The 25,525-nt window shown below is 33.3% G+C and overlaps 1 protein-coding gene across 6 annotated transcripts in view; it reads right to left on the reverse strand.

Annotated features, from left to right (window-relative positions):
• Positions 1-25,525, reverse strand: part of LOC129743810 (choline transporter-like 2) — a 79,649-nt gene that overhangs the window by 10,711 nt on the left and 43,413 nt on the right. For 3 of the 6 annotated variants that reach the window (XM_055736007.1, XM_055736008.1, XM_055736009.1), the window contains exons 3-6: positions 12,658-12,780; positions 12,230-12,589; positions 4,776-5,107; positions 57-222 (exon numbers count right to left, since the gene is read on the reverse strand). In XM_055736007.1, the coding sequence (XP_055591982.1) occupies positions 57-222; positions 4,776-5,107; positions 12,230-12,589; positions 12,658-12,780 (981 nt within the window). Of the gene's footprint in view, positions 1-56; positions 223-4,159; positions 4,252-4,775; positions 5,108-12,229; positions 12,590-12,657; positions 12,781-12,869; positions 13,113-21,704; positions 21,857-25,525 lie in introns of those variants that run through there. The other 3 variants (XM_055736010.1, XM_055736005.1, XM_055736006.1) reach the window with 3 other exon arrangements.

Consider the following 25,525-nt stretch of genomic DNA (forward strand, 5'->3'; position numbering starts at 1 on the left):
AAGGTTTAATGACTTTAATCTCTCAAAACAAGATATTTCAACAAGATCAAACTTACCGTAGCTCAGGGCAGCGATCACCCCGAGAATTGAGATCCACACCATGGGTTTGGCAATCCAGCGCAGCATCGTTATGAAGATCAAGCTAACCAGTAGCGACAGGAACAAGATCACCAGCACAAGGCGCCAGGTTTCAAGAATGTCTTCGACGACCATTTGGCCGCTCTGGGGGGTAAAAAGGAATCTGTTTATAAATTTTTAATTCTGAAAACCTTATCAGTTCGAATTTAATAAAAATAGACCTATTTCTAGCTAAAAGATGATTGTGAAGTGAGAAAACTCAAAGTCCAAAAGTAACAAACGTCCAAATCACCAAAACTATATTAATTTTCTTACGATTCTCAATAGAAAGAGTTTTGTTAGTGAAAAATTGTTGAGAAAAATACGTGAACCTACATAATAAAAATATTCATAGGGTATATGTACTACATAATGGAATCAAAATACCGGAAATTTGCTTTTCAAACCATATAGACTCAATAAATTTCATATAAAAATGTTAAAAAACTCCAAAAAGTCTAAAAGTCCGAAATTAAAAAAAAGTCATCAAATTTAAAAGGTCAAAAAAGCCAAGAAATAAAAAAAGTTCGAATAGTAAAAAGATAAAAAAGCCAATCAAGTCAAAAAAAGTCAGAAAAATCAAAAGGGTAAAAAAATCAAAAAAGTTTAAAAAGTCAAAAAATTCAAAAAAGGAAAAAAAAGACAAAAAAGACAATAAAGTCAAAAAAGTCAAAAAAGTCAATAAAGTCAATAAAGTCAAAAAAGTCAAAAAAGTCAAAAAAGTCAAAAAAGTCAAAAAAGTCAAAAAAAGTCAAAAAAGTCAAAAAAGTCAAAAAAGTCAAAAAAGTCAAAAAAGTCAAAAAAGTCAAAAAAGTCAAAAAAGTCAAAAAAGTCAAAAAAGTCAAAAAATTCAAAAAAGTCAAAAAAGTAAAAAAAGTAAAAAAAGTCAAAAAAGTCAAAAAAGTCAAAAAAAGTCAAAAAAAGTCAAAAAAGTCAAAAAAAGTCAAAAAAGTCAAAAAAGTCAAAAACGTCAAAAAAGTCAAAAAAGTCAAAAAAGTCAAAATAGTCAAAAAAGTCAAAAAAGTCAAAAAAGTCAAAAATGTCAAAAAAGTCGAAAAACGCAAAAAATTCAAAAAAGTAAAAAAAGTCCAAAAAGTCAAAAATGTCGAAAAAGTCCAAAAAGTCAAAAATGTCAAAAGACAAAAATGACAAAAAAGTCAACAAATTAAAAAAAGTCATTAAAGTCAAAAAAATAAAAAAAAGCAAAACTATCAAAAAAGACAAAAATGTCATGAATGACAAAAATAACAAAGATAACAAAAATGCCAAAAATATCAAAAATGTCAAAAATATCAAAAATGTCAAAAATGACAAAAATTACAAAAATGACAAAAATGACAAAAAAGAAAAAAAAGTCCAAATGGTCAAAATAATAAAAAAAGTCAAAAAAGTCAAAAAAAAATCAAAAAAGTCAAAAAAGTCAAAAAAGTCTAAAATGACAAAAATGTCATAAAAGTCAAAAAAGTCAAAACTATCAAAAATGTCAAAAATGTCAAAAGTGACAAAAATGTCAAAAATGACAAAAATGTCAAAAATGTCAAAAATGTCAAAAATGTCAAAAATGTCAAAAATGTCAAAAATGTCAAAAATGTCAAAAATGTCAAAAATGTCAAAAATATCAAAAATGTCAAAAATGTCAAAAATATTAAAAATGTCAAAAATGTCAAAAATGTCAAAAATGTCAAAAATGTCAAAAATGTCAAAAATGTCAAAAATGTCAAAAATGTCAAAAATGTCAAAAATGTCAAAAATGTCAAAAATGTCAAAAATGTCAAAAATGTCAAAAATGTCAAAAATGTCAAAAATGTCAAAAATGTCAAAAATGTCAAAAATGTCAAAAATCTCAAAAATCTCAAAAATGTCAAAAATCTCAAAAATGTCTAAAATGTCAAAAATGTCAAAAAAGTCAAAATTATCAAAAATGTCAAAAATGTTAAAAATGTTAAAAATGTCAAAGATGTCAAAAATGTCAAAGATTTCAAAAATTTCAAAAATGTCAAAAATGTCAAAAAATGTCAAAAATGTCAAAAATATCAAAAAAGTCAAAAAAGTCAAAAAAGTCAAAAAAGACAAAAAAAAAAATAAAAAAGACAAAAAAGTCAAAAAAGACAAAAATAATTAAAAAAGTCAAAAATTTCAAAAAAGTAAAAAAAGTCAAAAAAGTCAAAAATGCCAAAACAGTCAAGAAAGTCAAAGAAGTCAAAAAAATTAAAAAAAATCAAATAAGTCAAAAAAAGTCAAAAAAGTCAAAATAGTCAAAAAAGTCAAATAAGTCAAAAAGTCAAAAAAGTCAAAAAAAGTTAAAAAAAGTCAAAAAAGTCAAAAAAAAAAGTTTTAAAATTCAAAGAAGTCAAAAAGGTAAGAAAATTAAAAAAAAATAAAAAAAAAGTCAAAAAACCAAAATAGTCAAAAAAATTAATTAGTCCAAAAAGACACAAATAGAGTCAAAAAGAGTCAAAAATAATCAAAAAGAGTCAAAAGGTGTCAAAAAGATTCAAAAAGTGTCAACAAGAGTCAAAAAGAGTCAAAAAGAGTCAAAAAGAGCCAAAAAGAGTCAAAAAGAGTCAAAAAGAGTCAAAAAGAGTCAAAAAGAGTCAAAAAGAGTCAAAAAGAGTCAAAAAGAGTCAAAAAGAGTCAAAAAGAGTCAAAAAGAGTCAAAAAGAGTCAAAAAGAGTCAAAAAGAGTCAAAAAGAGTCAAAAAGAGTCAAAAAGAGTCAAAAAGAGTCAAAAAGAGTCAAAAGAGTCAAAAAGAGTCAAAAAGAGTCGAAAAAATCAGAAAGAGTCGAAGTTTTTGACTTTTTTTTATCTTTCTGCCTTCTTTGTTTTTTTTTTAATAATTTGCAATTAAGTTAAGAAGTAGAAATAGTGAAAAATGTTTAAATAGGCCATAAAAGTAAAACAACTAAGAAAAAGACAATAAAAGAAAAAGAAGTGGAATAATACGAAAACAAAAGTTTCAAAAATTAACAAAGTAAAAAGTCTGAAAAAACTGAAAAAAAATTAGGAAAAATTAAAAAAAACTAGAACAGTCGATAACAGTCAAAAAGTCCATAAATAATCATCAAGAAGTCATTACACTAATTATCAAATTCTTCAAATTGTGAAAAACCCATCGAAAATTGGTATAAAGTCGTCAAAAAAGCGTCGTTGTCAAAAGTCCTCAAAAATATTCCAACAAAGTAAAAAAATCGTTTAGACGTTTCCAAAAGTCGTCATAAAGTCTGCAAAAAGTCGTTCAAAAATCATTATAACGTCGTCAAAAAGCTTTCAAAAATATGAAAAAAGGTCTTCAAAAATTGTTCGAAAAGTCGTAAAAAACTGGTCCAAAAATTGTCTTCAAAAAATCATCAAAAATTTGTCACAAGGATTTCAAAAATTTGTCGAAAAATCTTCGAAATGTCAGCAACGTCATTAAAAATCTTCAAATATTTGCCAAAAAGTTATGAACAAGTTTTGAAAAAGTCGTCAAAGAGTCATTAAAAAGTTTAAAAGTCAAAAAAACGAAAAACAGAAAGTTAAAAAAGCGAAAAATCAATAAGCCGAACATTTGAAAGTCGACAAATCGAAAAGTCGAGAAGCTAAACATCCGAAAGTCAAAACGTGAAAAAGTAAAATTAAAAAAGAAGAAACAAATCGAAAAATCAAAAAGTTGATAAATTTATATGTCGATAGATCGACCAGTTGAAAAGTTAAAAAGTCAAAAAGTCGCAAAGTTGAACGCTCAAAAGTTGCATAGTCCATAAGATGAAAAGTCGATATTGAAGATTCTTAAAGTCGATAGTTTGAAAAAATCAAGTTCAAAAGTCGAAAAGACGAAAACACGAAAAGTCAAAAACTCGATGAGGACAAAAGGTTACAACTTAAAAAAGTTGAGCAGTCGGAGAGTTGAAACGAATTGATCATTCGGCTTGTTGGAAATCAAGTAATTTAAAGCTAAAGCAAGTAAAAGTTACGAAATTTGTTTGATTGTTGTATTGATTTGAAAAAAAATCGACTGTCCTTCGTACACTTTTCCGATTTTTTTTTCATTGTTCAATCTTACCCCGGCAAACAGCTTGATATTGAAAATGGCATCGACGATCTCCTTCGGGATGTCTTTCACTGAATCAAGATCCGGCAGGCAGCGTTTCGAGACTGCGACGTTTTTTTTTCGATGTTATCGTCGTCGATGAAGTGCATTGTTCAGGATTAGCAGTATTAGCAGTATGTTGCGGCAAAGTTTAGCAATACGGGTGTATTTTTTTTGGTTTTTGTTTTTCGATTGGGTAAGCATCAAAACATTACACACGCAAACAATTGGTTACGATGATTTGTGGTTCGTAGTTGTGCAAATCGGAAAAAATAAGAGAACAATAGAGAGAAGTGTTTTTTTAAAGATAGGCTAATCTAGCTGTAAAATGGTGTAAAAAATCGTTATAGATCGATTAGTTTTTAATTGGGTTATTGGGTTAGTCAAGACACTACAAGACACGGCACAAATTGACAGTCGACAAAACACCAAAAAGACGGCTAAATTACTGCAAGCGATTAGTCGTTACGGAACACAAACTTCCTTCAATCTTCGATAGTGATGGTTTCAAATTCGGGTTAGTTTCAAACTAGCTAAGGCACTCGCTTCAAAAAGAGGAAAATCTTCCTGATTCCGGCCATAAACCAACCTGATGGATACGGGAATCGTTCGTCAGATGCGAGAGGACATTGTCAACGTAGCGGGCAAAGTAGGACTGCAATTTGCTAGCCCGTTCGACCAACAATTGTCGACCAAGTCTGCGCTGGTTGGCGCAGTCTTTCGAGGCTTGAGCTTGGGTTCGGACTGGGTAGGCCGTTAGCTGTCGTCCGGAACGTTCCGATGATGACGATGTGAGGTTGTAAGATGGTTCCGCCCAGGCTGATGGTGGTGCTGGTGGCGGCAGTTGGTAATGTGCAAGTACTTTCGGTGGATAGTAGGGACACTCCGTGTCCGGGAGATCAGAAATACAACGCTTCGCGACTGGAAGTAATGGGAGTAGGTTAGCCGGGGGAACGGGGACATGAAACCTTCTTTAGGATTGTTAAAATCAATGTTATGTGAACTTTGTTTTTTTTAGATTTTTTTATTGAATATAACAAGGACAGTAGCGCAGCTGAAAAAAACTCAGAATTCCGTTTCCTGACATCCTTCATCTCACGCTGGAAAACTGCCAAGATAAAGTTTAGCCCAAACGGCATTGTCATAAGCTCATGAAAACCATCATGTGATACACATACGTTTTTGTTGCAAAAATTCTCGTGCTAATGGTAGAGTGGGTCAGCACAATCTTTATCACTACAATTCCTTGTTCCTATGTATGTTGGTTATCCGCCATGGGTGCACGGATTCACCGCAGTTCCTGTCTAAGCATGTGCTCACATGAATTCTTAGATTATTAAGTTCGACAAATCTCCAATGCAGCGTGTACATCATACTTGGACCCCATAGCTTCATATGAACTGTTATTGAGTGAATGTATTGTGTGTGTTAATATGAGTATAGTTTGGAAGAACGAGGCAATCAGGGTGGCTAATTTACTTACAGGTATTCCGGTAGCCGTGTATATACCTAGCCGCTAGACCACATCGGCGCTTATCTAAAATTTCTTGACCGAATTGTAGAGAAAAGCCTTTACAGCTGACTGTTATTATATTAAAGGTCTCTGGAAACTCAATTAATTAGAAGTGGCTGTCATTAGGTTTTAATCAGGTATGCAATGAAAAAATATTTAAAATGGATACCAGTAGGTAGAGTACGATGCAAACTGCTGAACAAGAGATGACCTGAAGGGCCATGGTCCTTATGGACTATACGAGCCTTGTTGGACCTAGGCCCATTAGAAATTAGGGTCTAACTATCCGGTGACATTGTATTCTCATTCTTCATGAAGACTGTCGTGAAGTCAACGGTTTCCCAGACTACTCTACTCGCCTGAACAAAAACCCTGCTCGCTTTCAAGCCTAAGGTTTGGCATTGGCATACTTCCGCCCTCATAAAACTCCCCAAAAAGTGGCAGAAATAAACGTTTTGACACTTTTCAGAGAGCTCTATGATCACGGAGATGGTGATCCAGAGACGGTCGTAGCACTGTAGATCACATTCGCTCTGTCATCGAGACGTTGAACAGAACCAGGTTGGCCCAGAGAAGAGGTGATCATTTATGCTTCTGGATGTGAAGGTCCCTTCCTCGTAGTGGATATCGTAGGGAATAACGTTGTTTCATTGGCAGGGAATATCCATGGAATAGGATGGCTCGCGACGCCAGACGAATCATTCGAGTCGGTGACGATGACGTTTTCGTCGATAAACATCCGAGTCGTGACGTTGTCAGAAGAGAGATCAGGCCTTGAGTCAAGTAGAGGAGAGTATGCGTGATTTTAAGTTGTAAAAGAGAGAGGTTTTACTACAAGTGGGGTGACCTTCCTCAATTGGAGGGTAGTTTAACGATAGTTTTAGGTGAGACGCAAGATAAGAGGCCTCAGGTGAACTTTCGGGAGAAACAGGTTTACGTGAAGTATGCATCATAAGTCGCTTGGGGGTTGTTTTGCGACGTAGTTCCACCTCCCCGTGGTGCAGAGTGGAAACGTGTCTACAGACTTGTCACCTGTAGGCGTACGGCCAAGAGAACTACACGTCACACTTGGAGCAGCCAACCCGCCGACGAGCTGCGTGCCAAGTGTGGTGCGACTCGGAACCTTGGTACCACTGCTCAGTTGCAAGAGGGAGCGGGTGTTCGAGCGGGTTTTGATCGATCCGCCTTTTGGGGAGGTTCCTGGCCCCGATTCGCGGATACGATCGACTCACGACGGACAGAGGGCCTTGTGCCGTAACATGTGGCGCCCAGTGGATGGGCCTCAGGATGAGTCTCGAAGAGTCGTGACGGAGAACTAGTTGGATGTTGTGACATCTTCAGACCCGAGGAGAGGCGAGTTGTTCTCGTCTCGAATTGGGTTAAGAGACGGATTGAGAGAGGGACCTCAAGACACGAAGAAAGGCGGGTCAAGACGTCTCAAATTGTGTCAAGAGCATAAGTGTTAGAGGGTCTCGAGTCACGAGGAGAGGCGGGTCATGACGTCTCGAATTTTGGCAAGAGGTGGAATGTAGGACTCGTGTCACGAGTAGCGGCGAACGGACTGTCAACCCGTGAGTCGTGAATCGTGACAGCAAAGTGGATGACGATTGCTGGTGTAGTACGTATAAACGAGAATTGCCGTGGAGCGCTTTGCGCGAGTATGGTCTTCCCATCACGGGTATAGCCTTTGTTGGGAAATATGGCCAGAGGCCCCAGGTGGACTTTATGGTGTAGGGGTACATAGTATCTTGAGTCACCAATTGCACCCATGGACCCAGAGTAGCAAACTGGGGAGACGCGGTGGCTCGCCGCGCCTTGGATTGCAATCCGTAAAAAGGATTTACCACCTGGGTGATCAACTAATAAAAAAAAGTCGTTTGGAGATGATTGACCCAATCGACGGGAGGCTGTCAGTAGAGTGCGTCCGACTTCATGGTTCGAAGCTACAAAGATAAGCCAACATCTTCTGCGTTCCCAACAGTCGAAGCTGCGGGGATAAGACTTTACCTTCTTCGCAGTGGAAATCGTTGGGCCGAGTGAGCCATTTGACTCGGTGTAGGATGACGTTTTCGTAGGGACCAGGTTGACCAAGAGGAGAGGTGACCACTTCAGCGCGGTAGCTACCCTGGATGTGAGGAACGAGAAGGATAAAACTTCACCTTTGGAGGCCTTGGAATGCCGCGCCGCGTGCGTGAGTAGGATATCGTAACCACCCCGCGGAATCTGGTCATTACGAGGAAAGGTCAAATATCGAGTTGTCAGAGGAGAGATCAAGTCTTGGGTTATGCAAAGGAGAGGTATGTTTGATCTCGAGTTTTGGAAGAGAGAGAATCTCTCATCATTACGGGATTGTTTAACGACAGTGAAACCCAATAACATAGGTCCTAGGTGGACTTAAGAGAGTAAGAGATAAACCTGAAATTATGAGTCAAAAGTCGCGCTGGGATCTAGTTCCTCCCTGCGTCCAGAGTGGAAACGTGCCTACAATACCAACCGATTGCAGACGTACGTCTTAGGGAACTACCACTAAATCCCCGAGAGGCCTTCGACAAATGTTCATCAAATCTGCGCAGAAGAAGTATTGTAGTATTGAGGTGTCAGGGTTCGACACAAGTTTCGTTTGGTCAGGACCTCGAATTGTGGGTGCGACCGGAGGAAGTGCGGTTGACAACTCGATTTGCGTGTCGGAGTGTTGTTTAATGAACAGTTTTTGAAGCCAAATCTCGGGATCCTGTTAGGACATTATGAAAAAAAAAAAAAGGAAAATGCCATAGTATTTAGATGTACGCCTGCTTTGTCAATCTTCCGGTTATCTAAAAGATTGATAAGTACTCGCATTTCACTTAGCTATCTTAGGATTTGCAGATTTGTATGACTTCTATCTTTCTTTGAAATCGAATGGATCAGGCTCGAGATCTGTGACTCCCTGAGCGGCATCAATCAGAATGATCAACTGTGTCATGTCCTGGGAGGAGCTGGGCAACGGATTGAAGCTGTTGGATTGCGGTGTTAAAACGGTGTGTACAGTATTCTGCAAATGAAAAATCGTACGGAATCAGTATCCGGCTTTAGAATTGAAATCTTCAGCTATTCTGGAGTTAGTTCACACTGATCTTGCTGGACCATTGGATGTACCGACCCCCGAGGATATCGTTTTGTAATGATCATGATCAACGATATTAGTAAGTTAATCGTTATTTATGTTTTGAAAAACAAATCTGAGGTATATGAAAAGGTTCGAGAATACGTGGCTTACGAAGAAAATCAGTTTTATCGGAAACCGAAAACCATTCGCTCTGATGGTGGAGGGTGTGGAGTACGGCAGCGAACCTCATCATAATAAGCCGAGATGCGAAATTTTTGGAGATGGAATTGGAAGTCCAAGAATCGACACGCGGTATTGAAAAGCTGAACTGCACTGAATCGGAGATGGTCGTATATTTGAACAGTCCGAAAATTCAGGAGGATCCAATGGAAGAGGTCGTTCGGCTGATGAAATGACAGTTTATATGATAGTGCTTCCCAGATGCTGGGTGCGTCTGATAGTGAATTGATACTCGAAGGTTTTGCTCCAGAAGAATATATCCACTGTTCAAACCGGACAACCAAAAGTGTGCCTCCAGTACGTTTTGAAGATCGAGTAAACGTCGCCTAAACCTTGACCGGACCAGAGCCAAGGACTTTTAAGGGAGCAATAGAATCTGGTAACTCTCCAGCGCCTGGAAGGAGGCGTCCCAGGAAACATTTTTTATCTATTTTCTTATTCTGTTTTGATAAACGTTCCTCATACATTATAATATGATCGTATAAATGTTGAGTAAAACAGCATTTACCTACCTAAGGGGGCTGGAGCTTTTCTGGAGTTAGTTCACACTGATCTTGCTGGGCCATTGGATGTGTCGACCCCCCGAGGATATCGTTTTTTAATGATTATGATCGACGATATTAGTAAATTCTATGGACCGAAGCAGTCGGCAAGATGCTGGAACCGCAAGCTACTCGAGTCCCTTGTTAAAATGGGATTCGAACAAAGTCTTGTTGATTTGTGTCTGTATACAAAAGTCGTCGAGGGCAGCCTTGTCTTTGTTTTAATATACGTTGATGACATTGTCGTGGAGCGCAAGTAAGAGGCCGATACCTTGAAGATGTACAACGAACTTAAGAAAAATTTTGACATCACTTGCTTCGGAGATCTCACTTTCTTCTTGGGTATGCAGATTGAAAGGAAAAATGGGACTTACAGTATAAGTCTTAGCAGCTACATCGATCTTCAACTAGAAGGCCACCGCAGACCCTAAGCTGATTCTACGAAATATCGGAGCTTGGTAGGCGCATTGTTGTACATAGTCGTACATGATCGGTAAAACATATCTGTCAGTACATCGCACAGCAGCAGAACTCCTTCGAATCCGACTGGATAGCCGCAAAAAGGATCTTCCGGTACCTGATCGGAGCTAAGCAATGGACACTGAAGTTCACTGGTCAAGGAGAGCAAATGATCGGATACTGTGACGCGGATTGGGTAGGCGACCACGAATCTCATAAATCTACCACGGGGTTCTGCTTCCTGTTCAAAGGCGTGGCCATTTTATGGAACAGTCGTCGGCAGTCATCAATTAATTTTGTCATCAATGGAAGCCGAATACACAACTCTAAGTGCGTGCCGAGAAGCAATATGGTTACGGAGACTGCTGAGAGATTGGGGCTGTGTGCAGAAGAGTGCAACGGTATTTGATGAAGACAACTAAAGCTGTATTGCCTTTGTTCGATCGGAAAAGTGATAAGAGTCAAGCACACTTATACCAGGGAACACTCAATAAAAAAAAATTCTGCAAGAAGAAAGACGTCCAGCTTATCTACTGTTTAACTGAAGAAATGACTGCAGACATTTAAACCAAACCTCTGGGAGCAACGAAGCAGACCAAATTTGCATAAATGCTTGGATTATCGTCGCCGTAGTACCTAAGAGACTATCACTGAGGAGGAGTTTTAGAATGGACAGTGAATAGTCCCTCATATCATATCCGTTATGCGTAACGAAGTAAGTGTGTTCGTTGTTGGTGTTCTAGGGACTGTCAGGGTCTATCTGATTGCCTAACGACAATCGATCTAGCGAGTTAGTGTCACACATGTGGTAGTTGTGATCCAAGTTGTGATTGACGCTCCTCAAGAAAAAAGCTTTGAGCCCGTTATCAATCAAAGTCGGAACTTCAACGAAGCCCCCAAGATGAGCCGCCAAGAAGGAATTTAGTCTACTAACAGTTATTAAATATGCGGACAATGCGGTATATTTATACGAAGTTAACTAAAAACTCGGAGATCGAGGATTTTACGACGGAACGTGGATCAGACCTTCGAAAATTTTCTTTACTCATCATGAGCATGGAATACAATATTTTGGTGCGGTGCGCCTGCCAGCCTCTGGTTTTGAGATTTGACAGCACCTGGTAATATTCAATTCTTGGACTAAATACTTGGACTGAACTTGGAGACCCAGGCTTGAGGAATCTCGAAATCCGACCCGTTCGGAATGCTCTCGGAGATTCAATCATCACAATCGATTGAATCTCCGAGAGCCTTCCGAACGGCAGGAGGATCAAAAGTCTTGGATATTGCCTTGGTACTTACGAATTCTACGGTTGTGTAACAGCAACTCAAGTTTCTTAGGTTTAGTGTTTAACTTTTGCTTCATCTTGTGTCGTTTTGAATCCAAAACTATGGCTTTCATTTTCTACAACAACAACATAAATCGGTAGATATTCTTACGGAAGATCAGCTATTCGATCCGGTTCGAAGGACCACTTGTAAGTTTCTTTGCTATGATGAACCGTGGGAAGTCTTCAGCGAATTTTCATGAACACAAAACGCAGTGAATCACGTGCGAGCATTCGTATGAATGAAATTTCCTATAATTTTTCCATTTTTTCGGCTTCAAAAAAATAGTGCCATAGGGAATCACGTTTTTTCACAGTTTCAGATTCTGGTTTTATCATACCAAGAGGTTCATAATTTACTAAACCAAATTTAATTACAGCTGCGCTACTGTTGTTCCGATTCCATCAATTCAGGACAATTAAGCATGACATCGATAATAACAGTCATTCGTTGACATCCGGATGCGAAAACATTTAACAGTAAATACACCAGAACCATTCAATGACAATAGTGTAGTGAATGAGAAATATAAGGATTATGTATGAAGAAAACTGAAATGAATTTGATTCAGTGTCGAAGGTGAAATATGAGTTGAAATCAACTGTAGAAATCTGTAAAAAGCAATAAACATCGATCCTGTTCACACTCAGACAACAACGGGACTAGAAGTAGAGTAGGAATGTTAGAAAAGTCTTAAGGAGAAAAGGGACAGATAATACAAACATGTGAGGAACTTGACGAGGTACGAAATATTCGTCATTCTATTAGCGACTTTTGCCGGAAATAGTCGAGGTTAGTGGTATAGCTGATTCGAATTGAGAAATTCACAACGACGGGATACGACAAATAGTATTCAAAGAGATCAGTCTACTCACGTGGGACGGACTTCAGATAGGCTTTCGCACAGCGCTCCCCATTGACGTAGGTCTCGATCTGCTGACAGGTGCTGATCTGATCCTTTCGCACGGTATGCTCACAGATCAACCGCTTCTTGATTTCTTCCAGCGTTGCGCTGCTACAGGCTGCCATCGAGAAGCCGAAATTTTCCTTCGGACACTCGGCCACGCAAACCTGCGGCGTTTTGCACCCATACAGCGGCACATCGTACTGGGCGCACTTGCTGATGTCGAAGAACACCAGATAGGGCTCATGCTGCACCTCGCTGTCGATTCCACACTTCAGCCCTACCGAATTCGTTGGCACCAGCAACCGATCCAGGTTGCCATGGTTTATGGCTGAAATTTTTTAAGAGGGAGATGTTTTGGGTTGTTTTTACCTAAAAAAGCTGGTTACTTTGATTTACCGTAATAGGCGACGGCTCCCCAACATCCTAGGAACACAACAAAAAGAAACAGGCATGGGATGTCCGTACAGGACCGTTTTGACAGAGGACCCTTGAAGTCCGGATCGAATTTGAGAGGTTGACCTGTAAGAAATGAGATAAAAAAAACGAAATTAGTCTACAAATGATAAACTGACAAAAAATAGGGTTATCCAATAAACATGAGTTCTTACTTTCGGACGGATCCAAAACATCTTGGACGGAATGTCTGACGACCCGCTCAGGTCCATCTGATCCACAGCAGAGACCCATTTTTGAGAATATTTCTCACTTTTAAACTAATAAACAGCTCTAAACTTAACACTTATAATTCTAGTCAGATCTTCTGCGTTGCTCAGCTCCCACTCATGAAAATATTTCCGACGGCTTCAGTTTGTAAATAAATAATCGGCCCCGATGCTGCTCCATTCACTGGTCTTTTGAATGTAACGATAACTGATAACAACCGAAGAGCCCCAGCTAGGTATCTTATTAGGTGTTTGTAAGTATTTGAAGAATTATTCACCGCGATATCGCGTATCGCAGTACTTCCGTATCATAAAGTATCTTTTTTCTATTAGTCAGCTTAGTTTGAAGAATTTTTTCTTCTAAATTGTTGTAAGTATCAACTTTTTTTAAACAAAAATTACAAGTTCAAATGTCTTTGTCACTGTACTAAATTTTATACGGCAACGAATATGAACCGACAACAAGTGGTTCGACTGATAAACTAGAACTCATGATTCGAGACGATTTTCGCTAGAATGTGAGAAAGAAAGGGGATGCTTTCGAAAATTATCATAACCCAAATATCGAGAGCCGTTTTTTGTTGTTTTCAATCTAGAAACGTGACTCCACGAACGGAAAACTATGTTATGCTCGTTGATAAGAACACTGGGAAACTGTTCATTGGTTTCTGTGCAGCTCATGGCAAAACTCTACTATATGAGACAAAGTCTATTTTACCAGTATGTTTGAAAAAATGTTACGGAAGGATGATTTTGGAGAACAAAAGGTTTAAGCCCCATCTCCTCGAAGGTTCGTGAACACCTCACGAGATGTTTTCTTCTACACATAAAATTTCGAAATCATTTATATTTTTTAAGAAGAGATTTTTCACCAAAATTTATGTTTGTTACTTGATTTATCGGCCATATCGGTGAGAAGAGATGTCATTTTTAGAAAGAACATCTTAAGAATTTGAAATTTTATAAACGGATAGAAAGTCAGAAGACATGAAAGGCCAACTTCTATGAAGTGGTGAATACAGATTGATAGAGTTGCATCTACCACGCTTGGCCTACTAATGCGTGCTGGTAGATGTTTCAAATCAATCAATGGTTGCTCTGGTAACCTACAGAATGAAGAAAGCGAGAAATTACACAGATTATGACATGTAGAGTCTAATGATCGTTGATTTTTATAAAAAATGTTTATATTTGTGTTGTGTTTTCAAAATGTTTATATTTGTTAATTTTTAACATTTTTGTAAGTTAAGCAATGCAATGACGAAATTGGCATAATCCACACAATTGACAATTGACAAAACTAACAGAATTGATTAAAATGACAAAATAAAAAAACAACAACAAAATTAGCAAATTATGACCAAATTGTCAAAAATTACAAAATTGACAAAAATGACAAGAATGATTCAACTGGCCGGTATGACAAAAATGACGAAATGACGGAAACATAATAATTGGCAAAACGACAGAGTTGAAAAAAATCACTAAAATGTCAATATGTACTGACAAAATAAGTATGAATGAACCTGACTAAATTGAGAAGATTGAAAAATGAGCAAAGTTGACTAAATTTGAAAAATTGACAAAAAATAACATTCTTGTCATTTTTTAAAATTTTTGTCATTTGACTGTCATATTTGTCATTTTTGTCATTTTTGTCATTTTTGCCATTTTTGTCATTTTTGTCATTTTTTTTGTCATTTTTGCCATTTTTGCCATTTTTGCCATTTTTGTCATTTTTGTCATTTTTGTCATTTTTGTCATTTTTGTCATTTTTGTCATTTTTGTCATTTTTGTCATTTTTGTCATTTTTGTCATTTTTGTCATTTTTGTCATTTTTGTCATTTTTGTCATTTTTGTCATTTTTGTCATTTTTGTCATTTTTGTCATTTTTGTAATTTTTGTCATTTTTGTCATTTTTGTCATTTTTGTCATTTTTGTCATTTTTGTCATTTTTGTCATTTTTGTCATTTTTGTCATTTTTGTCATTTTTGTCATTTTTGTCATTTTTGTCATTTTTGTCATTTTTGTCATTTTTGTCATTTTTGTCATTTTTGTCATTTTTGTCATTTTTGTCATTTTTGTCATTTTTGTCATTTTTGTCATTTTTGTCATTTTTGTCATTTTTGTCATTTTTGTCATTTTTGTCATTTTTGTCATTTTTGTCATTTTTGTCATTTTTGTCATTTTTGTCATTTTTGTCATTTTTGTCATTTTTGTCATTTTTGTCATTTTTGTCATTTTTGTCATTTTTGTCATTTTTGTCATTTTTGTCATTTTTGTCATTTTTGTCATTTTTGTCATTTTTGTCATTTTTGTCATTTTTGTCATTTTTGTCATTTCTGTCATTTTTGTCATTTTTGTCATTTTTGTCATTTTTGTCATTTTTGTCATTTTTGTCATTTTTGTCATTTTTGTCATTTTTGTCATTTTTGTCATTTTTGTCATTTTTGTCATTTTTGTCATTTTTGTCATTTTTGTCATTTTTGTCATTTTTGTCATTTTTGTCATTTTTGTCATTTTTGTCATTTTTGTCATTTTTGTCATTTTTGTCATTTTTGTCATTTTTGTCATTTTTGTCATTTTTGTCATTTTTGTCATTTTTGTCATTTTTGTCATTTTTGTCATTTTTGTCATTTTTGTCATTTTTGTCATTTTTGTCATTTTTGTCATTTTTGTCATTTTTGTCATTTTTGTCATTTTTGTCATTTTTGTCATTTTTGTCATTTTTGTCATTTTTGTCATTTTTGTCATTTTTGTCATTTTTGTCATTTTTGTCATTTTTGTCATTTTTGTCATTTTTGTCATTTTTGTCATTTTTGTCATTTTTGTCATTTTTGTCATTTTTGTCATTTTTGTCATTTTTGTCATTTTTGTCATTTTTGTCATTTTTGTCATTTTTGTCATTTTTGTCATTTTTGTCATTTTTGTCATTTTTGTCATTTTTGTCATTTTTGTCATTTTTGTCATTTTTGTCATTTTTGTCATTTTTGTCATTTTTGTCATTTTTGTCATTTTTGTCATTTTTGTCATTTTTGTCATTTTTGTCATTTTTGTCATTTTTGTCATTTTTGTCATTTTTGTCATTTTTGTCATTTTTGTCATTTTTGTCATTTTTGTCATTTTTGTCATTTTTGTCATTTTTGTCATTTTTGTCATTTTTGTCATTTTTGTCATTTTTGTCATTTTTGTCATTTTTGTCATTTTTGTCATTTTTGTCATTTGTGTCATTTTTGTCATTTTTGTCATTTTTGTCATTTTTGTAATTTTTGTCATTTTTGTCATTTTTGTCATTTGTGTCATTTTTGTCATTTTTGTCATTTTTGTCATTTTTGTAATTTTTGTCATTTTTGTCATTTTTGTCATTTTTGTCATTTTTGTCATTTTTGTCATTTTTGTCATTTTTGTCATTTTTGTCATTTTTGTCATTTTTGTCATTTTTGTCATTTTTGTCATTTTTGTCATTTTTGTCATTTTTGTCATTTTTGTCATTTTTGTCATTTTTGTCATTTTTGTCATTTTTGTCATTTTTGTCATTTTTGTCATTTTTGTCATTTTTGTCATTTTTGTCATTTTTGTCATTTTTGTCATTTTTGTCATTTTTGTCATTTTTGTCATTTTTGTCATTTTTGTCATTTTTGTCATTTTTGTCATTTTTGTCATTTTTGTAATTCTTGTAATATTTGTCATTTTTGTAATTTTTGTAATTTTTGTAATTTTTGTAATTTTTGTAATTTTTGTAATTTTTGAAATTTTTGTAATTTTTGTAATTTTTGTAATTTTTGTAATTTTTGTAATTTTTGTAATTTTTGTAATTTTTGTAATTTTTGTAATTTTTGTAATTTTTGTAATTTTTGTAATTTTTGTAATTTTTGTAATTTTTGTAATTTTTGTAATTTTTCTAATTTTTGTAATTTTTGTAATTTTTGTAATTTTTGTAATTTTTGTAATTTTTGTAATTTTTGTAATTTTTGTAATTTTTGTAATTTTTGTAATTTTTGTAATTTTTGTAATTTTTGTAATTTTTGTAATTTTTGTCATTTTTGCTGATTTTATAATTTTTGTAATTTTTGTAATTTTTGTAATTTTTGTAATTTTTGTAATTTTTGTAATTTTGGTAATTTTTGTAATTTTTGTCATTTTTCTTATTTTTGTAATTTTTGTAATTTTTGTAATTTTTGTAATTTTTGTAATTTTTGTAATTTTTGTAATTTTTGTAATATTTGTAATTTTTAATTTTTGTAATTTTTGTAATTTTTGTAATTTTTGTAATTTTTGTAATTTTTGTAATTTTTGTAATTTTTGTAATTTTTGTAATTTTTGTAATTTTTGTAATTTTTGTAATTTTTTAATTTTTGTAATTTTTTTAATTTTTGTAATTATTGTAATATTTGTAATTTTTGAAATTTTTGTTATTTTTGTAATATTTGTATTTTTAGTTATTTTTGTCATTTTTGTCATTTTTGTAATTTTTGTAATCTTTGTAATTTTTGTCATTTTTGTAATTTATGTAATTTTTGTCATTTTTGTAATTTTTGTAATTTTTGTAATTTTTGTAATTTTTGTAATTTTTGTAATTTTTGTAATTTTTGTAATTTTTGTAATTTTCGTAATTTTTGTAATTTTTGTAATTGTTGTAATTTTTGTTATTTTTGTAATTTTTGTTATTTTTGTTATTTTTGTATTTTTTGTAATTTTTGTAATTTTTGTCATTTTTGTCATTTTTGTAATTTTTGTAATTTTTGTAATTTTTGTAATTTTTGTAATTTTTGTAATTTTTGTAATTTTTGTAATTTTTGTAATTTTTGTAATTTTTGTAATTTTTGTAATTTTTGTAATTTTTGTAATTTTTGTCATTTTTGTAATTTTTGTAATTTTTGTAATTTTTGTCATTTTTGTAATTTTTGTTATTTTTGTAATTTTTGTAATTTTTTAATTTTTGTAATTTTTGTAATTTTTGTAATTTTTGTTATTTTTGTAAGTTTTGTAATTTTTGTAATTTTTGTCATTTTTGTAATTTTTCAAATTTTTCAAATTTTTCAATTTTTTCAAATTTTTCTTATTTTTGTAATTTTAATAATATTTGAAATTTTTGTTATTTATGCCATTTTTGTCATTTTTGTCATTTTTGTCATTTTTGTAAGTTCTGTTATTTTGTTATTTTTTAATTTTTGTAATTTTTGTTATTTTTGTAATTTTTGTTATCTTTGTAATTTTTGTAATTTTTGTTATTTTTGTATTTTTTGTATTTTCTGTAATTTTTGTTATTTTTGTCATTTTTGTCATTTTTGTCATTTTTGTTATTTTTGTAATTTTTGTAATTTTTGTTATTTTTGTAATTTTTGTAATTTTTGATATTTTTGTCATTTTTGTAATTTTTGTAATTTTTGTAATTTTTTATAATTTTTTAATCTTTGTAATTTTTGTAATTTTTGTAATTTTTGTAATTTTTGTAATTTTTTAATTTTTGTAATTTTTGTAATTTTTGTAATTTTTGTCATTTTTGTAATTTTTGTAATTTTTGTAATTTTTGTAATTTTTGTAATTTTTGTAATTTTTGTAATTTTTGTAATTTTTGTAATTTTTGTAATTTTTGTAATTTTTGTAATTTTTGTAATTTTTGTAATTTTTGTAATTTTTGTAATTTTTGTAATTTTTGTAATTTTTGTAATTTTTGTAATTTTTGTAATTTTTGTAATTTTTGTATTTTTTGTAATTTTTGTAATTTTTGTTATTTTTGTGTTTTTTGTAACTTTTGTAATTTTTTCATTTTTGTGATTTTTGTCATTTTTGTCATTTTAGTTATTTTTCTCATTTTTGTCATTTTTGTAATTTTTGCCATTTTTGTCATTTTGAATATTTAAAGAAGTTTGAAAACAAATTTAACTTAAATATTTTAGAGCATAAACTTAATCGTTTTTATATTTCAATAAATTTGTTAAATTAAATCAAGTTTTGATTAAACCTTCTGCAGTAATGCTAAAAATACTTGTAATGATATCTTTTCATTTTTTTTTTAAATAAATCGTTCAATTTTCCTTTACAGGAGGAGGCCATGATCCGTTAGCAACAGCGCGTTTTATTTTCACTGCTTCGGGGAAAATTTTATTTTTAATATTATTTTGGTATATGGTCACCGCTACCGGCCCCATGAACCAGTTGATGGCTCAAAAGAGCAATCAACGATAGAACAAGAAGAAGAAGAAGAATATTATTTTGGTTAAATCAATCCGAGGAAACTTGAAAAACAATTTTGAAATGTGTCAATCGTTTAAAGTGATCAGTATGACAGTAACAGTCTCCCTCGGCGAAATAAAGGCTTTGAGCATCGTTTTCCTTAGTTTCTGTGTGGAGCAGGAATCCATCAAGAGCTGACTGCAAAGTTGAATCGATCAATGACTAGGTATCAGGGCCCAAATATTATTGGGTGAGTTCGTTCCATAATATTTATTAAGATATTTAATGTTTCACGGGAAATTTCTCATGAAAATCTCCAAGTTTTCAATGCATATGAGCATCACATATTTAAAACAATAGTTTGCTGAAAAAAAGTTGTACGTTCCAGCATTATCTGGCTCAGAAATTTTTTTAATTCTTCCAGAACTGGATCTATTTCTAATGGCTTTTCGTTAATTATATGTTTATCACTTTTTTGTGACCCACGTGCGCGTGTGTGAAAACTTTTCGGAGTGCTGCGATTGGAAAAAAAAATCTGCGATAGAAGGGCAAACGCACTTATTGCATTTATCAGTAAGAGCAAGTTCACTGGTGTTGGGAAAAAGTTTTAGAAATTTTGTCACTTTCAGCACATTTTGAAAATATTTCCATGCAAAAACATTTTAAGATCTGTGGCCTTCAAGTTTTTTAAAAACACGTGTTGTAGTTTCGCATTCGCAAAACATTTTTGCATGGTAAAAATTTCAAAATGTAAAAATTTCTACCACTTTTTCCCAACACCAGTAAACTTGCTTTAAGGTTGAAGTAGGGAAGTGAGCTTACAAATTTTTGGCTCTGGCTGTATTTTCATCAAATGAAATTAAACCATCAACTATTGAATAAATTATCCTGAATTCAAAATGGATTTTTTTTGTCTAACCGAAAGTTTACATTTCAAATCGTGATTAAATATTTTTTGTTCAAATTCAAAATATTACAGCGGAATTTTTCAATCAACCCTTCAGTTGAAAATTTAGAATTTAGAATATGACCTGATATGAAAAATTCTATGATTCGGAATTTTTTGGTTGATAGATCTTACTCTGAGCTATGTATCTATCTAAATTCTCAGTGCAATTCTTACGATAATTAAGACTTTAAATTATACTCCCTTAAACATAAGTCTTAATAATTTGGTATAAATTACGACGAAGTGACGACAAAATCCAAAAAAAAATCAAGAAGTTTGTTTGATTTTGTCGTCACTTTGTCGTTCTAACAAAGAACCATTTTACCCAACAACCTGCGAATAAATCCATCCTCGTACAAAGCAGCACTATTCAAATGACATCATGTCAGATTTAGCAAACAAAAACGCAAAAAAAAAAAGAAATTCGCAGCTGCATCGATATTGTTTGTATTCTAGACACCCACCGGCAATTTGGGTCTCCGACGTTCAGAGATTCGATAGCAAACATCTCAATCGAACTTTTTCAAAGTGTCTTATTGATTGGCGTTGGCGTGTTATTCTGTCGAGTTAATTTTCAATTCCAGAGGAATTACTGAAGTAAGAATTTCAACAAAAAAAATTAGTTTTTTTTTTGTTAGGGAATTCAGAACTTAATCTGATTTTGAACCTCCAAGTAAGTGAAAATATGAAGCAATCAAAACGAACTGGAAGCAAAAAAAGGAAGCAAAAGATCCACTCTGTTGTGTTGTGTGGGGACATAACAAACATTACACCATGCATTTGCATACACGAAGGTATACAAAAAGCTAGTTCGGGACAAATGGTAGGAAAGGTTGAAAAGAAATGAAATGACTAACCGAACCCAACAAGTTGGCTATCATATGTTTCCAGCAAAAAAAAACAATCATATGTAGAAGATTGTAGGTAAATATTTGCCATAGCAAAAGCGAGCAACAATTTGTGCGCGTTCCGCAAATAGGTATATATACTGTGGTCTTATAGGTGTCTAGTAGTTTTGAAGAAAGAAGACACCTGGAAAAGGCTTAAGAAAGGTTTCGACCGAGGTTACGGAAGTAAAAATAGTTTTACGAAGACAATGGTAACGCTTAGAAGTTATGTTGACTGTAAACCTCAGACAAGTCATTTGGATAAATTTCTGAAAGCTTCAACCATGTTACAAAAAATCAGAGAAAAAAAACAAATACAAAAGTGATATTTTTGATAAAGAAACAAGAAAAAGAAGCTAAGGAAATATCAATCATAGTAATTTGTGAGAAACTTTTGAGATGAGAAAGAAAAAGTTGTCTATCGTTTATCGAGAACTTTTCACGATTAGCACACATCTATTTTCGTCACCAACAGTCGCCGTTGTCGTCGTCGTTTAACCCGTTGTGAACTTTCTGGAGAACAGCCTGTTCGGTCAATTTATTGCACTCAATTGAGCCAACAATTAAGAGAGAACTACCGTGAAACTACTAAGTAAGACTTCGAACTTGCCTTACTGGATTAAACAAACCCTAGCCAAATGTGTACACAAATGTATGAACTGCGAGACGACAACTTTTCTGCTTCTTTCCTCAGTGTTGGGTCAAACCTGAGCCAGCTGATTGGGCTTTACGAACTGTTTGGCAACAAAAAATTAAACACAAACATACACAAAAATGCACTAAACACACCCGGCAGCTAACATTCCGGCAACTTAACAAATTCTCGGCCCGCGGTATGGCTTCGAATTCCTCCCTTCGAGCAGGAGGAGCCGAACTTCACCGTTGAAAGTTTTCTACCGTTCTGTCTGGTGGAGGCGGATTTGCTGCTACCAAACACTCCATACACTATAGGTACCTCGGCCCAGAGTGCGTTCTTGGGGTGACAATTTTGCTATTACTTTGCTTGCATAAGCTAGAGTCGTTACGAGGGGTCGTCATATTGTAATGGAAGCTAATTAAAATGTGAGTATACGAAAAAATTGAATTTTTGTTCAGTAAAATCAAAAAAAAAATATTCTGAGACATATTTATTTTGCAGAAACGTTTTATTCCAAGAAATTATTTTCAAATTTAAAAATTTAAAGAGATTTGAAAATTTTGTCGATTGTGTGACCCCCCGAAGTATTCAGATTATTGTTGTTGTTCGGTGTACGGTGGATATTTGTACTCGGTGTTGTTGATCGATGTTCCGCCAATACTCAGCATTCACACCGGTAGTATTTTGGGATGGAAATCTAAAGGTGAATAAATATTAAGATGTTTAAATCACAATCTTTGAATTGCAAAGCTTTCCAGTTAAAGTTTAAACAATAAGTAGCTACTTGAAAGCAAGTGATAAATATGATAATTTAGAAATCAGCCATTTCAATAACAAAAAGGCAAAAAGTGGTGTTTTCTAAGGTATTTAAAAAAAATAATGTTTACTTTATACCTTTAGCAAAGATCTCCAAGTATCAAGATAGTCGGGCTGTTGTTTTTTCGAAGAAATCGTTGGCGTCACCTACACAATTTTTATGGTGCTGCCGCCCTGCGAGATGGGATCCAAGCTTTGCAGCTTTCCACAAAAGTATTGCAGCTTTGCATTCGAACTTTGAGTGGAAGCACATCATCACACTAATACTTTGAACATCAAGCGTAACTTCACTCACACAATGTTTATGTTTATATAGTTTACAACAATCCAATTTGCACTGGTGCATGTGTGTGCGTGAAAAAAGTTCAAACTCGAGCTTGGATCTCAACCCGTCAACCCTCATTTGGCGCTAGTGTTTTGACGCCAGAATTCCGTGGAAGCCGATAGCGCCTGCCTTTAGCTAATACCCATATCGTAAGAATTTTAGGTGTTTTTAGTCATTCACGACATTTCAAAGTTCAGCAAATGTCGCCATCTTGGATTTCATGATTGCGTCTGATAGCGAAAAGCGACTTCTTCTAGTTTAGCCCTTTTATTCATAACCCAGTTTGTGGGGGTTTCATGCGATTTTTAGTCAGATATAGCATTTTAAAGATCAGAGAAAGCCGCCATCTTGAATTTCATGATGGCGTCTGATAGAGAAATTCGACTTCTACTCGTTGATCCCTTTCAACAAATACCCATATTGTGGGAGTTTCTTGCGATTTTCAGTGATTAACAGCATTTTAAAGTTCAGTGAAAGCCTTGGGTTTCAAGATGGCGTCCGATAGCGAAATTTAACTTCTTCTAGTTTAGCCATTTCACCCAACACCCATAAAGTGGCGGTTCAATGCAATTTTTTGTCATTTACAGTATTTAAAGTAAAGCGAAAGCAAAGTATTAAGATAGTCGGGCTGTTGTTTTTTCGAACAAATCGTTTTAGCCACCTACACAATGTTTATGGTGCTGCCGCCCTGCGAGTTGGAATCCAAGCTTTGCAGCTTTCCACTCAAGCATTGCAGCTTTGCATTCAAGCTTTGAGTGGAAGCACATCATCACACTAATACTAATAAATCAAGCGTAACTTCACTCACACAATGATTATGTTTATATTGTTTACAACAGGGGTGAGCAACCTTTTGAAGCAACGGGCCACTTTAAATTTGAAATACTTTCGGCGGGCCGCATTAAAAATAAAATTTAGGTAATAATAGTTTGCAGAGCTGTACGTAATTTTTTTGTGAAGAAAATTTTTTGACAATGACAAAACTGAAAAAGAATAGATAAAACTAATTCATGTACTTGCTTAAACTTTTTTTTATAAAAGCTTAATAAACCAGCCGAAATAGAATAGGTTCATCACTGATCTGATTTCAATAACTAAAATGTTTTAATTAAAGTTAAATAATTAGCGAACATATTTTATACAAAAAGGAAACATCATTTGCTTGCCTTTTATTTATTAAAAACGAAAAATTTCGAAAGTTTTTCTATGGTTCGTAAAAAGATTTGAACCGTTTTTTTTTTTTTGAGAAAAACACTTTTATTGTATGAACCAACACGATAGTATTTTTCGTCATCGTAGAGCTTAACCATAGCAATTTTATGTGCTTTTTTTCGAAAAAAAATTTCTCAATTTATTTAATTTTTGTCGTTAAGTTTCTTTTTTTCCTTCAAACGGCCTTTTTTTTAATTTGAAGTTTCGTATGCAATCATTGCATTGAGATGGTGAATTTGGTTTTAAAATCATGAAATTTCACAAATTTTCAACCAGATTTGTCAATGTTACAGTTCACATTTTTTAATTCTAGAATTTTTTTACAGATTTCATAAATTTTCTTGATTCAATTTAGATACCTCTGCAATAGGCTTTCGAAGTCTGAATCAAGAAAATCTTATGACTTTGATAATTTTGATTTCTTATTTTTAAGTAAAATGACTCGATTCAATCACTTTAATTTAATCAATGTTTGAGAAGATTTGCCCATGAAATTTCTGAAAATAGCATAACAAAAGACAACAAAATTCATATTTTTCCGAGGTGCAAGGAATCTTAGAATGATGACTTATTGGGGGGCGCTGAATCCAAATATTCAATTTTTTCAAGATAACTTTAAAAAATGGGTAGAAAATTAGTTATTCAATTTGTTTGACGAAAATTTAAAGAAAATAAAACTAAATTTAATCTTTGATATAGCCTTAAGTCAAATCATTTCGCGGTCTTCAACAAAGTTGTTGAATGAATTATTGAATTTAAATTCTTAATATCCAATATTCAATGACTTTTTTTAACAGATTTCAGAAGAAGTTGTAGTCTTTTTTTTTGAGTTTCTTTAAATTGTAGAAATCACAAGATACTAGAATATCTGGGCAATATCTGAGTCCTTGATTGAATGAAGGGTAGTTATTGGATTATCGGTTATGTATGACAGATCGATTTCACCTAAAAATGATCAATTTAAAAATTCACACACGCAAGTGATAGACAAAATCTGTTAATGTTTTGAGTTCAGGAGGCCAAAATCTTACAAAATCAGTTATTGAATCATAGGCACCCAAAATGCTGTTCCCCTGTGTAATCGCTACAAACTTTTTGGGTTGAATCTCAGAATTGCATATATTGTTTTAGTCAAGAAATTATAATTTTTTTGAATCAGAAGAAGTCTATAAGCGTTCACCCAGTCTTTATTATAAAACTTTCCTTATTTCCGTCATTAATTAAGAACAAAAATATTTCACTTGATCATAAAATTTTAACTGTGTTCGAAACGAAAAACAATGACTTACCAAACTCCTATATCACGTTTTCCCAAAAAATAATATTCTTATCTAAGTTTATGGCATTTCGGCAAATTGAAATTCTAGTTAGAGAGCAATTAAGACAGAAATGAAAATTGATAGGTGGAAAGGTCAAAGCTAGAGCGTTTTGGGTAGAAGAAACGAATAGATGGTGAAAAATGTGAGCAGGGCATTGTGTTATCGACAGCTTTACTGCTTGTGTGATTGCTGGGTAAAGAATCACACAAGCAGTAAAGCTGTCGATAACACAATGCCCTGCTCACATTTTTCACCATCTATTCGTTTCTTCTACCCAAAG

This window comes from Uranotaenia lowii, chromosome 2, assembly GCF_029784155.1.
Source record: "Uranotaenia lowii strain MFRU-FL chromosome 2, ASM2978415v1, whole genome shotgun sequence".
Taxonomy (NCBI): Eukaryota; Metazoa; Arthropoda; class Insecta; order Diptera; family Culicidae; genus Uranotaenia; species Uranotaenia lowii.